The sequence below is a fragment of the Arachis hypogaea genome, chromosome 11, assembly GCF_003086295.3.
Source record: "Arachis hypogaea cultivar Tifrunner chromosome 11, arahy.Tifrunner.gnm2.J5K5, whole genome shotgun sequence".
Classification (NCBI taxonomy): domain Eukaryota; kingdom Viridiplantae; phylum Streptophyta; class Magnoliopsida; order Fabales; family Fabaceae; genus Arachis; species Arachis hypogaea.
In genome coordinates this window covers 20701169-20716761 of record NC_092046.1, presented here as the reverse complement: position 1 = coordinate 20716761, position 15593 = coordinate 20701169, and the positions used below count along the sequence as shown (strand labels likewise).

The following is a 15593-nucleotide window of genomic DNA, read 5'->3' as shown; positions in this document are numbered from 1 at the left end:
TTTAATACAGGAAGGATATGCTATTTTATAGGGTTTTTTACTTAAATAAATTGTTTGCATTTTAAAATTACCTGATTCCCCTAAAACAGATTCTGCAACGTGATTATCCTTTTTGTATTATTATATAAATCGTCCTTGGGTGCAAAGGGTTATATAAAACATGAATAATCTCACCCTAGGATGATTAATGCATGAACTTGTGAGGCAAAGTAAGAGTAAATCGTGGCAGAAATTCTTGGGTTAGAAGTAGAGCATAAATCGTCCCAGGGTAGTAGGTTTTACGTGTTAATGAGCTAAACCAAACTGGGCTGCCACGATTTGTGTTATTGAGACCCTTAGGAGCCTGGGACGATTTATGTGTTACTTTGTAACACTCAAAGGGCTGGGACGATTTATGCCCAAGTTATAACCCTAAGGACTCAAGCACGATTTATGCAGGTAGAAACTCTATAAATAAACGAGTTTCAAACAGATGAGCCACACAAAACATATGTTGAGGGTGTGAGAGATGGCAGAGAGTATTTTCTTGTTAGTGCATCATCGGGAAAAAATAGATGAAAACTCAAGTGAAGGTGTAACTTTTTCTAGCAAAAAGCAGATAGGTGTGTTTATAACTCCGTCAACGACGTTGATGGATTTGCACAGTAGTATATTAGAGAAGGCTGGAAATTGTGGTAAAAAACGCGTGAAGCAATTATTTTTTCGTATTCCGATATCATTGAAGCCAGGTTATGTTAAGTTTGGGAAGTACGCGATGTTGGGTGATGACGGCATGCGAGTTATATTTCATAGTCAATCAAGATTTCCCGACTTAGGCGCGCTGGAGTTGTTTGTCAGAATGGTTGACGTGTAGGGCAGCAGCGGGGGAACTGCTCCGAATCTGCCCACTGGCGTCATAGAAGGAACTTCCACCGCCGTTCCAACAGGGCAACCGGCGACTCCACTTGTTTTGTCCCCATCTTTTGCTGCTGCTTTGCCTGTCTCAGGTGATGACTTGGGTGATGGGCGTAGCTTCGGCCAGCTTGCAGCTGCGATGGGATCTGAACCTATAGTGGATGGTGCACCCGCATTCATGGAGGTAAGAGAGAGAGATCCGTTTGCCGAGGCTATAGGTGATGATGGGTCAGATTCGGAGCCACCAATTATTGGTGACGAGAGCGACGGCGAAGAGGACACTGCAGTTGCCGTGGGAGCTCAAACCCATGGTAGCAGTGGTACGCAGCAGTACCCTCGACACTTTACCACATTGGACCTTGAAGCAATGAACCCGGCCGCAAACTTAGATCAGCATCACCCGGTGATTCACAGAGAAAGGCCTAGCGTGATTGGCACGGACGAGTTTGAGGTGGGGCAACGGTTTGAAACAAAAGAGGAAGCCGTACTGACAATCAAGAGTTATAATATTCGGCGGGTGTAGAGTATAAAGTGTTTGAGTCCGACCAGTTGAAGTATCATGGGAAGTGTGTCCAGTTCGGGAATGGTTGTAATTGGCTGATCCGTGTCACTATGAGACAAAGGAAAGGCTACTGGGAAGTTAGAAAGTACAATGGACCACACTCGTGTCTAGCAACGGAGATATCGATGGATCACAGGCAGCTCGATTACCATGTCATATGTGCCTCGATTTTATCGTTGGTGATGGCTGATGCATCAGTGTCGGTTAAGGTGTTACAGAATGCGGTGTCTTCGAAGTTTGGGTTCAGGCCCAGCTACAGGAAGGTTTGGATGGGCAAGCAGAAGGCAATTGCGCAGATATATGGAGATTGGGAGGAGTCTTACAACTACATACCACGGTGGATCATTGGGGTTCAGTTGTATATGCCGGGTACTATTGCGCTTTTGCGTACTTCGCTAGTGAGGATAGGTAATACCGTGGATGCGTCAACGGTTTTCTTTCATCGACTATTTTGGACGTTTCCTCCATGCATTGAGGCATTTAAGTATTGCAAGCCACTTATATCCATTGATGGGACCCATTTGTATGGGAAGTATGGCGGCACTCTGCTAATGGCTATTGCCCAAGATGGAAACTCGAACATTCTCCCAGTGGCTTCGGGTTAGTCGAAGGCGAAAACACAGATTCGTGGAAGTTTTTCCTCACTAATCTCCGCCAGCATGTCACCCCTCAACCCGGCATTTTAGTCATATCTGATCGGCACAATGCCATCAAGGCTGCCTTGCTTGCAGAGGACGGTGGATGGCTCCCACCGTCGGCATACCGGGCATTTTGTGTGCGACACATCGCGTCTAACTTCGCACTGTCATACAAGTCTAAGGAAGCCCGGAGCATTCTCGTGAATGCCGCATATGCAAAGACTGAAGAGGATCACCGGTATTACATGGACATTTTGCGGAAGGAAGATCCTGCAATGGTAGAATGGTGCGACAGGATTGGACTGGAGTTGTGGACCCAATATCGGGATGGTGGTCGTCGATATGGTCATATGATGACTAACATCTCTGAGTGTATCAACGCCGTGTTTAAAGGCACACGCAACCTCCCGGTGGGTTCATTAGTTAAGTCAACATATGGGCATTTGGCCGAGCTCTTTGTGAGGAAGGGAAAGGAGGCTGAGTCTCAAGTCGGAGCAAATCAAGAATTCTATCAGACCGTGAAGGCGATCGAGAGGAATCTACAAGCCTCAAGAAATATGCGGGTGGATCTGTATGACAGGGGAAACTCTGAGTTTATCGTTGAGGAACTTGCGCCGACCGCGGGAAGGATTGCAATGAGTGTGTGTCGGGTGTCTCTATCCGCCCGCACATGCGACTATGGGTACTTTCAAGCCCTCCACTACCCGTGTCGTCATGTGCTTGCAGCATGTTCATTTTGCAGACTGGACTGGAGGACATACGTTGATGATGTGTATCGCATGAAGACCGTGTTCAATGTTTACAAGATGGGTTTCTCTCCGCCTATCCACGACGATCTCTTACCCGTATACGAGGGACCTCGTGTCATCCCTGATCCTGGCATGATGCGGGCTGCAGTTGGAAGACCTCGGAGCACTAGGATAAGGAATAGTATGGATGAGGCGAATCTGGATAGACCCAAGAGATGCGGACTGTGTAGGACCCCAGGTCATACCAGAAGAAACTGTCCACAGCGCCTGGGAGCTTCTGGATCGCACGAAGGTAGCAATGCATAGGCACCGTTAGCTTACGAATGTTTACTATTGCTCATGCTTCTTTATAATATGTCGTCTACTTCTTAAGTTTACATTCGTTATAAACCTTTGTTAAGGTGATCTATATGTATTTCAATTCGATTGTTTTTAATTTACATTGACTATGCTTTTTGTTTGGACTTATACTTATTTTGTATTACCTCATGCTAGTGATACGCGAACTTTATATATACGAAATAAAGGAACGTAAACATGGCCCGAATGGAAGGATACAAACCCATAAAGTAGCATAAACATGTACCAAACACAAACATGTTCCCAAATGTAAAGATACAAACCCATGAAGAAGCATAAACATAGACAAGATGAATAAGGTAGTTAAGTTCCAACAAGAAGTCCTAACACGAGTAACGTAAATCAAAAGAACAACTCTAAAAACAACACTACTCCGATAACTAACACATGTGTGAACCAATGCCACACTTTGCCGGCTTAATCACGCGCTTCCTCCGCTGTGTGACTGGGACAAACGCATCTGGGGGCATGCTATCAGCGGCATCTGCAGGCTCCGGCTCAACAGGCGGTGGGTGTTGTCTCAGTCTCCCAAAGGCGGATGCCGGAGTGCCTCCCAATGCAAACTCGCCTCCTTGATAACCAGTCGGCACTTTATTCAAGTCGACGTTGAGATCCACCGCAACACCATCAAACTGTGGCCTGTAATCACCAGCTGGGCTCCCAAACTGGGCAAAATCTGCAAAAAACTCTGAACCAGCACCGAATACCTGCTCCATCTGGTTCGAGCTGCCGAAGTCGGAGAACAGCGTGGCCGCATCAGCCTGGAATAAAGTTCCCTCAACCCCTACAACATCTGCATCAACTTGATGCCCAGTAATATGCCCTCTGGAGGTACTACCACCTCCCCGTGCTGATCCACCTCCTTCTCCACTGCCTCCTCCCCCACTGCCACCACCCCAACCAGATCCGCTAGCACCCCCGCCCCAACTACCCCCACCATCACCGCCACCCCACCCAGATCCACTCGCACCCCCTCCCCAACCAGAACCCCCACCACCGCCTCCTCCCCAACCATCTCCACCACCCCAACCCCAACCAGACCCGCCTCCACCATGCCCCCAACCCCCTCGTCGACCCTGTGGCCGGTCCCACCATCATCTCCCCCATCATCGCCATCATCACCTCCACCCCCGCCATCATGATCGTGATGCTCTGGATCATCATCCATCCCAATAGCACCCTCGTGTCTTGCCCCAACAGGCTGGTTGTATCGAGTCCCCACACGCGCACGGGTCGCTCTCCGCCTATTGTCAGGCACATTTGGTCCTTGCTGCCTAGCAGGTGCAGCAACATGACCCCGAACTGGAGCATCTACGGGAACTCCACCCGCCCGAGGATCCATCAGTAGACGATCATGTGAAAGGAACCTACGTGCTACACAGAACCACCAGTCAAGATATTCAGCAGAGGGACGGGGATCTGGAACCAACTGAAAGGAAAGCACGCTCTGACGTCTCTCATCCCAACACTGATGCCATGTGGCTAACACCTCAGGAAACCACCTAGTGGGTCCTCTACCATCCTTCGATAATAAGAAGTCGATGTTGATGGCTGGCTCCGGGATGTGCTGAACTCCACCGAGCTGAGATAAAACCCTATCTACTTGATGCCACTCTATTGACGCAAAGTATATCAACGCAGTTGTCGACTTCCATAAAAGCGTGTGGTCAGGCCGGAGTATGTCAGGATGGACTACTTGGATCACCTCAAGACTGCTGTATGGCATCCAGATGAACTGCAACATGGAAATCATTCAACATTACCAACCGAGTATATGAAAACAGAAATACAGAAAATAGCATTATAGACTTTCAAACTTACATCATCGCCAGTCAGCCTATCTAATCTGTGTCGGGTAGCAATCACACGGGGACCCTTCTCATCCGACGACGGAAGAAACCGACCCCACCTGTACCATTACAAAGCCCCCATCAGTGAGCTTATAAAATAAGATACAAACATGTGCATGACAATGATTATGCATCAAAATGATATACCTCGCAGCAAGCGGCCAGAGAATAGCATCAAACCCTCTAGGCCTGAATGCCGGGAAACGCCAAAATATCCAAGACTGTAGTAGCGACAGTGGTCCAGCGAGGTTCTTTACATTCCGATTTGCAACCCTACAGAGACACCTGTACAACCAAGACAAGGTGGCCGAAGCCCAGCTGTACTTGCCGAGTCCATCGAGGTCTGCAACATACGGGAGCCACCGTAAGTGTACCCTGGCACCAGACTTATCCGTGAACAGCTCGGTGGACAACAACATCATAATGTAACCCCGTGCATAGATCTGTACCGTCTCCTCTGACGCATGAGCGGGCAATACTCTAAACTTGTTCTGGAACCAAGAAAAAGAAACTGTGAAGTCATCAATGCAGTTCTCCGGTGGGAGTTCACCAAATAACTCTCCAAACCACACCCATGCAGGCTTGCCACCCTCCATCAACTTCTCGAAGTCACTGAGGCACCCACTCACTGCATGACCGTCAATTGGAAGGCCAAACTAGTATGCCACATCTTGTAGTGTTATGGTACACTCCCCAAATGGCATGTGGAATGTATGTGTCTCGGGACGCCATCTCTCCACAAAAGCACTGATCAGCGGCTCATCAAGCTTGAACCAATAATCATTCAACCGAGCAACATGTAATAGGTTCGCACGATCTAAGTACAGGAGTATACGATCATGCAGTATCATCTTCTGTTGCTGATGCACACTCCTAACGCACCGGGTTGGCTGAAAATACGCAAGCATAACGACATCATTATTTCGGGTCCTTATACACACACACATAGAAAATAACTTAGTCCATGACAAATATTCAACTCACAGATGCCATCAAAATGGATATGTTCATAATAACATTTCATCTTCAAATCGACATTACCAATATAATGTAAGAACCATAAAAGTCACAACCGAACCGATCAAGTCAACGGGTTAACGGTTCAACCAGAAATTCACCGATTGAACCGATTGACCTGGTGCAATATAATTAAAAAATAAAATATATTAAAAATTTTCAAATTTAAAATTTAAATACATATTTTCACTAATAATCCAACTTCAACTTTTTTAAAAAAATTTGAAACTCAAGCGGTTCGATCGAACCGGTCTTACCGAGTGATATCAGTTTAAACCATTTCATTCTGGGTTTGACCATACCCAACCGGTTTGTTCTCTCATCCGGTCAGATCATCAGATTGGACCGACTCAGAATCCCATTGCCCGGTTTTTCCCTCGAACCGGTTCAGTCCGGTCCGGTCCGGTCCGATCCAGTCCTGTTCGGTCTGGTCCGGTTCGGTCCAGTCCGGTCCAAACTCAATAGTAAAATCAACAAATTTCACGGGATTCTACCGTCAGAACCATCACCCTATCATCAGCGAATTCCATAATCTATTAAGAACACTAATTTCTAACGTCTTATACTAAACCAAAAACTAACTAAATCACTATACATGGTATCCGACAACGTCTTAATAAAAAAATATTCTAAGATGCATATTCACCCTATACAATATCATCCAACATACTATATCATCCAAAATTTAAAAACATTAGAAAATTTAAAATCTTACCTGTTGATCGATAAATCCGGCAACATGCGCAATGCCGTTTAGGCGGTACATATCTCCTTGGTTCGCGGCCATTACCACCGCCGGAGAGATCCCCCAACTCCACCAACCGGCCACCGACGGCCCACTGCCACCACCCCTGGTGCCACTCAGACGCCTCTGCCCACCACCAGCTGCACCTCCGTCACCGACTGGTCCCACCCTCGAAAACAGTTCTCCCCCCAAACTTCCTCTCCGGTCAAATATGGTTCCTCCAAGACCTCCCTCAACCCTTTACGCCGCAGCAACAACAAAGATGACTCGTGCTTGAGTACTTAGGGTTATAACTTGGGCATAAATCGTCCCAGGCTCCTGAGGGTCTCAATAACACATAAATCGTGGCAGCCCAGTTTGGTTTAGCCCATTAACACGTAAAACCTACTACCCTGGGACGATTTATGCTCTACTTCTAACCCAAGAAGCCCTGCCACGATTTACTCTTACTTTGCCTCACAAGTTCATGCATTAATCGTCCTAGGGTGAGATGATTCATGTTTTATATAACCCTTTGCACCCTAGGACGATTTATATAATAATACAAAAAGGATATTCACGTTGCAGAATCTGTTTTAGGGGAATCAGGTAATTTTGAAATGCAAACAATTTATTTAAGTAAAAAACCCTACTTTATACTATTCATATATCTCGTAAGAGATTATTGTTTTGGTAATTAATCTTAATACAATAAATTAATAAATATTTAATAATGGTCCCTATCAATTGAACTATATAATTTTTGTCCCTCAGTTTATGAAAAAGAAAATGGATAGATAAAGTAACTAAAAAATTTTAATAACCAAATAAGTCACAATCATAATAAATTTTTTTCTATAAATTATAAAAAACTTAAAAAAAATTCTTATTTTGAAATTATCAATTTTTTTTTATTTTTGTTCCCACTAAAAAAAGTTTTAAAAAATTCAAAAATGAAAAAAAAAACCAAAAGAGGTTACAATTTCTCTCAATTCTTACCAGAAATTTTTTTTAAGTTCTTGTACATTTTAACAACAATTTCATATTCTCTTTGTGGAGTTAATATTCAAAATGACTTATGAAATTTGGAGACAGACTCAATTTGATCCCTAAAATTTCAATTGACTCAATTTGAACTCTCAAATTTGAATAAGTGATTCACGTTAGCCCTTCTATTAATCTCCATTAACGGCACGCTTACCTGGAACGTTAAGTGACATGTGGGCCTGGCATGTAAGACCCAAAACCTTTGAAAAGTCTTATTATGATCAAGTCTCAAATCATATGGTTGTTTATAGCCTTAATTTCAGAAATTATTTTATTAAAGATAATTAAGACAAGTTTTGATTTATTGAATTTGAGATAAGTTATGATTATTATCCAATTTTATAATTATTGGATTATTTTCTATATTTAAATCACAAAGTTGGTGGTTGTGAAATAATAAGAATTTTTATATGATCTTGGACTAAATAATTAATATTTTAGAATATTGATACTACTGTTTTGAGAAAATAAAGGATTTAAGTATATTATTTCTAATTTTTGGATTTGAACATTTTATTGAAAATAATTTGTACAATTGATGAGCAAATAGTATTTTTATACATTATTATTGTTGTTGAATTAGAATTTATTTCTAATTACTATATTATTCCCAATTTTATTTAAATTTACCAAATTGTCCCTAACCCTAAATTTCAAAAATGAAACCCTAGTCCTAGTGACCCAGCAGCCACCACCCAACCCCCTTTCACAGCAGCACACGGTTTCCTTTCCCATTTCCATGAAAGGAGAGAGACAGAAGTAGGAAACGGATTGAAGGAGAAGGAAAGAGGAAGGTTCGCCGGCGGGGAGAGGGTAGGGAGCTCACAGCGCCACTGTCGCCCTCGCCGCGTCGCCACTATCGTTCTCACTACACCGCCGCCATCGTTCTCACCACGCCACCACCATCCTTGCGATCACGAAGAGAGAGGCTGACGGGAGGAATTGGCACCACGGGAGGGGAAGAAACTGCCTCTGCACTGCTGTCGTTCACAAGCTCAGCCACCTCGCCATTGTCGCCGCCAAGGGTTCCGTCGTAGTCAACCCGTCGCGGCTGGTGCTGCTGCCGTCCCTGATGGGTTCCACCGTGGAGAAGGGAACGGCGCAGGGGAGAGGAGGTTGCGCCGCTGCTGCCACCGAAGGAACCCGTCCCTGCTGAGCCACCGCTACCACTGCTAGGGTTTGCTGCCGCCGTGTCGTTGAGAGGAGGGCCGTCCAGTCACACCGAGCATGAGAGACGGAGAGATCAGAGGCTGAGCTTGGGTTCAGCCATCATGCCCAGCCGTGCTCGCGTCGCCGGCGCTGCCTCCATCAGAACTGCCGCCGTCAGAAAGGGGTTTCGGCCGCCGCAGGTGTCGCTGCCGGAGAAGGGAGCTGCGTCTCTGTGATTCTGACCGCCGGGAATGGTTCTGTGACTTTCGGGAGCACCGCCGAAGCTTCTGGCTACTTTTTTCGTCGCCGAAAAAATTCTGTCGGTAAGGGTTTCAAGTTGGCTCTCCTTTCCATTGAGTTTTCGGGAATCTCATTGTCTCTGCATACTGTTCAGGTCACCGCTGCCGCTTGAGGTGGCTATCGGGCAGCCGCCGAACCGGTTCAGAGATCGCTGCTATTTCGGTTCAGCCGTTCCTCCTTCGGTTTGGTAAGCGTTTTAATTTGAAAGCCCTTTTGTTACTGTTCCGTTATCTCACGCTGAGGTTTGTGGCGTTAATTGCTATAAGATTGAGTTTCGATTGTTGTATGTTGCGAATAGTGTTGCTTTGGTTATTGCGAAAGTGGCTGGGAGCTGAGGTTTTGGTTGCCGTCAGTTCGGGTTGAGCCGGAAAGGACTCTGTGAGACTTTTGGGTTATAGATTTGCGTTTTGAGGTAGGGGCGCTTTCCAAAAACTATGTTTTGTGTATTGAAATTTTTACATATGGATACTGGTGCGAGATATTGTGTATTTGGTGATTGTATCTGCCTTATGTATTATTTGATTGACTCGAATGACTATGGATATTGGTTTGGCTGAATTGTTGTGCGGCTTTGTGAAATGTAATGTCTGAAGTTGATTCTTTAAAGATTTGAAATATGAGTTTAATCCGTTGAGGATTGGTTTGAATTGAGTCAATTATTTTGATGATGTGAAAGATAGAATACTCTTGAAATTCAGCCTGGGTTGCTTTAATTGATTTGGTTTTGATAAATGATTTATTGCTGAACCGATTCTTTAAAGCTTTGGAAATGAGTTAAATCGGTTGATATTGAGTTGATTTTGAAATGGTTTTCTTGAGATATGCCACTGAGGCGACTGTTGGATTTAGCTTTCTTTGAATTGATTTCTGGTTTTGAGCTGTTAAAAAGGAATGAGAAATGGTTTAGTTGGGATCCGAACCGGGTGGCAAAATTCCAAGTTTTAGGGGAGGTGCTGCCAAAATTTCTACAAAATCCTAGTCTTGTTTAAAAAGTTATTTAAAAAGGATTGGATTTTAGAAGTTGTATTATTTGATTTATTAAGAGAATATTTATATTTTCAACCTTAATTTATTTAGTGAACTTTATGCCTTGAGTTTGACTTATTTAGAAATGAACTATTTTTACCGTTTGAATCACTGAAGGAAAGAATGATGCTCTAATATTGATTTCAATATAAAAAGGAGCTTTTAGTGATTTCAAAGGAATCTAGACTTTTGATTGAGTAATTAAGTTTGAGGCATTTTGGGAAGAGTCAGAAAAATGGGTTCCAAAAAGAAACCTGAAAGTGGTTTGATTCAAATGAACCGGTTCCTTTTCAAATGAGTTGGTTTTTGGACTGGGTTGGAACTTGTGATTTTGTATGGTCGGTTTCATAATAAATTCAGTTTTATTTACTTGAACCGAGAATCTATGATTTTAATAATTTCAATGAATTCTAAGGAATTGATATAGGTTGACCTTCCCTAAAGACTTGGGACTCTGCCGAGAAACTTTTGTTATAAAATTCCATTGTTGGATGGATGATTTTGAATACTTTGAAATAAATCATTAACTTGCCATGGTTTTGGAAGTTTTGGAAAGAGAAAGCCAAGAGTGGCTTTGTTTTAAAAAGGGAACTTACTTTGAGTAAACGTGGCTTATGAGCCTGAGATGATTTGAGAAATGAGATCTTTAAAGCCAAGGCTGAAAAGAGTTGAAATTTGATTTCAAAGTGAAATGGCTTGAGAAAAGTGATTTATGGCTTAAATGCCGGTTTTATGAATTTGATGATGTTGAATGGTGGAAGTGCTGTTTTGTTATGGGCCGGAATGGCTGTGTACGATTATGAATATTGGCTGGTTTCGGATTGAACCGCGAGCCAGAATGGCTGTGTATGATATTGATTTATGGCTGATTGCCGAATGAATTATAGGTCGTATGGCTGACTATGAATTACGAATTTAAGTCGGATGGCTGAGATGGATGTTGATCCATGGCTGGGACTGAATGAATATATGCTTGAGATACCTGGGTAGTAGCAAGGGTTGTGGTTCGTCCCACTTGCTCCAGGTCAGAGACTGTGATGCCTGGGTAGTAGCGATAGTAGTGGTGATTCCACTCGCTCCAGGTTGAGTTTTTAAACACCCGCCTGGGTAGTAGCCGCAGTAGTGGTTATTCCACTGGCTCTGGGTTGAGCGGGTAGTAGCAATGGGGTTGTAGCTCAAACCTACTTGCTCCGCGATGGGTGTTTCTGTCCATGGTTAGCTACCAGGACGTGTCAGGTTAGCTATATAACCGACAGATGATATCATCAGCCACTAGGACATGCATGCATCGTATGCATCTATGTGACATTGTTTGGGTGTGCATATTGTATTTGGTTTGCCTTTGTGATTAACTGCTAATTGTTCTACTTGCTGTAACTGTTTGTTTGTGCTTAAACTTTCTATATGTGTTTGCATCTGGGACTCTGTTGGATTATGGTGATTGGTTGATGGTTGGATTGTTTGGGCCTAGGGCCGTGGTTAGAATGAGATGAACCGATGGTTGATTTCGGCTTTGTGTTTCTGGTTTGGAATAAAATATGAAAGGCTATTTTGGTTCAGTTTAGATAAACCTTTTTGAAAGGCTTTTGATGTTTTGAAAATTGAACGGTTCCTCTTTCAGAAAAGATTTCCGACTTTACTTTTATTGTAAACCGTTGTTTTTGAAAAGAGGCATAAGACGGTTATTAATCACTGGTACGGTTTATCTTCATGTATCCTATTACAGTAATTCCCAAAAACCCCCTACTGAGAACCCTTTCGAGGATGATGTTCTCACCCCCCCTACATTTTTCCCCTTTCAGGATATGGGCGCAGAAGTCACGAAGAGTTTATTTGTTATTGAAATGCTCTGTATTGTGTTAGAGTATTATTTTTGTACCCTCGCCTTTATCTTGATATATTCTGTAAGAGGGATAGGAATTGTATTGGGTAATGTTTGTAATAATATTTATATATATGTATGTTTATATGTATGGGTGTACTCTTTATGAGTTTTGTAAGTTGTCTGGTATCTATGGATGTACGTTATCGAACAAAAGTAATTTTGGGCGCGGTATGGCGGTTTAAAGTTTTAAACAGGCTCATATTTTAGTATTAATTAGTATAAGTGTCGTCGTAATATCCGAGCTATCAGAGTCGCGCAGCCGGAAGCGTGAGCTTTGATAGTTAGGTTATTACATGACAGGTGGCCTTATTAAACGACGTCGTTTTCTTCTTGGCGCGTAATCTCTCTTTAAACGACAGCGTTTTCCATTCTGAGGTTAAAATTCAACAACACCAATGATCAAATCACTCAAAACAGGAAACTCTTCTTCTTTTTCATTCTCTCGCATGCACCATATTGTGGAAGATCAATGTCGCTGCTATTGTAGGGTGCCGACAAAGCTTGTTGCACGCGTTCTCGTTTGCTAGCACGAGAAAGAAGAAGCTGCGCACCATTGTTTCTCCAAAAACGGTTAGTAATGCAAGCATTCTATGTTTGGGTTCAATGTTTTGTTTTGTGTCTTCTCTTAGTTGGGATTTATAGGCCATTAATTTGTGCTCTATTTGATGCTCAAATGGATTGGGTCCATTGTGAAAGAAGATAGTTTTAGTTATTGATCCTCTTCTGTTAGGGTTTTTTTTTAAAAGACTAATTATGATTAATGTTAACTGTGTTACAGAGAAGAAAGCACATCTAAATTAGTGAAGTCTACCACTTCTTTATGTACCAGTTTCTGTCTATAGATGATTTCAATAGCTGAGCTTTTTTTCTGAAAATATAAAATGAGAAATTCATGAATGAGTAAATAGATTATGCTTGTTAATCTGATAATGTGTAGCTGTTAATTATGGATAACAAAAAATTGTGTAGCTGTTGTTACACGGATAAATTTTATATATGAATTTTTATATTTTCTGTTTTGAAAAAATATTGATTGACATGTTAATGTAGAATCATCTGATGCATGATATGAAAGGCCTTGGATGTTGAAGTTAATTTGTTAATTGTTTGAATTATATTTGTAGATGGGTGATTTGATAACCATTGTCGATCATCATGGAGGCAGCTTTGTTACAAAGAATGATGATAGTGTAGTTTACGAAACGGACAATACGGATGAATTAACTGGACTAGATGAAGATAGATTGGATGTATTTTCACTGAGGAATTACTATAAGGAGCTCGGTTATGCTGACATTGTTGAATGTTGGTGGCTTATTCCTGGGAGACCTTTAAAGAATGGACTGAGAGCACTTTCACATGACAATGAATTGTTAGAGATGTGCTATCTTGCAAGAATGAACCAAGGAAGAGTCTACTTATATTTTGAGCATAGAGTTTCCCAACCTCATAATAATGAAGTACCTGAGTTAATAGAGTTTACTCCCATTGCTCTTGAAGAAGACAAGGATGCACCTATCACCATACCAAATCCATCAGGAAGCTCAAATGATGTCTCAACTACAAAGTTCAATGAAGAACCAACAGTCCAGACCCAACCTGAAGTACTAGTCCAGGACCAAGAAGATTCACTAGCCCAGGCCCAACCCGAGTCACCAACCCAGGCCCAACCCAAATCACCAATTCAGGCCCAACCTAATCCAGTAGCCAAGTACAACTTATCTAAACCCAAGCCCACCTCAACCAAATCCACCACCACCAACATCAAACCCAAACCCAAGGCCAAACCCAATCCCAAATCCAAACTCACTACATCCAACATTGCCAAGACCAACCACACATCATATAAATCTGCAAGCAAACACAAACCCAAGAACAAACCCTTATCATCTAAAGTCACAATCACTAAGCCTACAAACAAGCCTCAACCCAAATCCACTTCAGTAAATTCTGCCAAGACCAAACCTATTACTAGATCATCTGCTAGATCAGCAAGTAAAATAGTGGATAGTCAGGATGATGGAGACCGAACCAGCAGTAGTAGTGACTCATATGATTCTGTAGAAGACAGCCTATATAGGCCTGACCCATTTGAAAGCTCAAATGACTCTGATATTGATGGTAGAATTTCTGGAGCAAGGAAGAGGGTTTTGAAGTTTAAACATGCACTGGGGTCTGCTTGGAAAAAGGGGAAAGAAAAAGTGTTAGTGAAAGATGATGGAATTGTAATAGGGAATTCTGATGAGGAGGTGGACTGGTTACAAGTGTTAGGGAAGAACCATGGTTCACATTATGATACTTATGATCCAATGCATGATGACTCTGATGGAAAAGACTCTTGGCAATCGGAAGAGTTAAACCCCCCCCCCCCAGATACTGAAGATGAACTTAGTGATGAAAAAAGTGATGACATATTTTCAATATTCTCACAAGGTGCTCAGTTTGGACAGCTATGCTCCAAGTTGGAATGAAATTTAGAAACAAAAATTTATGGAAGCTGTGAGAGACTTTACCATTCAAGAGGGGAGGCAAATAAAATTCAGAAGAAATAAAAGCTACAGGATAAGGGTAGTTTGCAAGTGGAAGAATAAAGAAGTTAAATGTCCATGGGTTGCATATGCATCTAAGGACCATGAGGAAACATGCTGGCAGTTAAAGACGTTCAATAATGAGCATGTATGTCCTAGGATGAACAAAAATAGAGCAGCAAATAGGAAGTGGCTTGCTCAGAACTTAGTCAAGAAGTTAAGAAAATACCCTAACTTGAAGCATTGTGAGGCAGCAGCTTATTTCAAGAGGAGATGTGACCTGAATTTGAACAAATCCTCCTTGACTAGAGCTTTAACAGATGCAACGAATGTAGTGTATGGTGATGTAGCCGCACAGTATGGTAGACTTAGAGACTATGGTGAGACATTGCTTAAGAGCAATCCAGGGTCAACAGTTAAAATTGGAGTGATTTCACAGGTTGAAGGTGACCCAATATTTCAAAGAATATATATTTGTCTGGATGGTTGCAAAAAGGGGTTCAAGACTGGATGTCAGCCATTGATTGATTTAAATGGAGCTTTCTTAAAGACGCATTTCACGGAACAAATACTTTCAGCTGTGGGACAGAATGCCAACAATCATATATATCCGATTGCTTGGGCGATTGTAGATGTCGAGAATAAGGAGAACTGGAGGTGATTTCTAGAATTGCTTCTTGAAGACCTTGGTGACTATGAACAAGATAAACGGAGCTTTATATCGGACATGCAAAAGGTAATCTAAACTTGAGCTGTATACAACTTGTTATTTATTTTAATTATATACTGTAGAGTGCTTAAGAGTTTTAATTACACTATTATTTTTAACTTGTTTTAATTAAGAGTTTGATATTAATATATACT

General features: G+C 42.3%; 2 protein-coding genes across 2 annotated transcripts; both read left to right on the top strand.

The window, feature by feature from the left end:
• Positions 1–1581: 1581 nt before the first annotated feature.
• Positions 1582–3149, top strand: LOC112721117 (uncharacterized). Its single transcript, XM_025772188.1, has 2 exons — positions 1582–1864; positions 1990–3149. The coding sequence occupies exons 1-2, from the start codon at positions 1582–1584 to the stop codon at positions 3147–3149; spliced, it is 1443 nt and encodes a 480-aa protein (XP_025627973.1).
• An 11542-nt stretch (positions 3150–14691) lies between these two features.
• On the top strand, positions 14692–15390 carry LOC112721116 (uncharacterized). The gene has a single exon (XM_025772187.1). It carries the CDS (start codon positions 14692–14694, stop codon positions 15388–15390), a length of 699 nt encoding a protein of 232 aa, XP_025627972.1.
• Positions 15391–15593: the final 203 nt, after the last annotated feature.

Bases quoted from the DNA above. Each gene is read 5' to 3' on its own strand.
- LOC112721117 (XM_025772188.1), top strand. From the start codon at position 1,582: ATGGATCACAGGCAGCTCGATTACCATGTCATATGTGCCTCGATTTTA. The intron at 1,865-1,989 runs GTAATACCGTGG...TTGTATGGGAAG, and splicing joins TACTTCGCTAGTGAGGATAG to TATGGCGGCACTCTGCTAAT.
- LOC112721116 (XM_025772187.1), top strand. From the start codon at position 14,692: ATGGAAGCTGTGAGAGACTTTACCATTCAAGAGGGGAGGCAAATAAAA.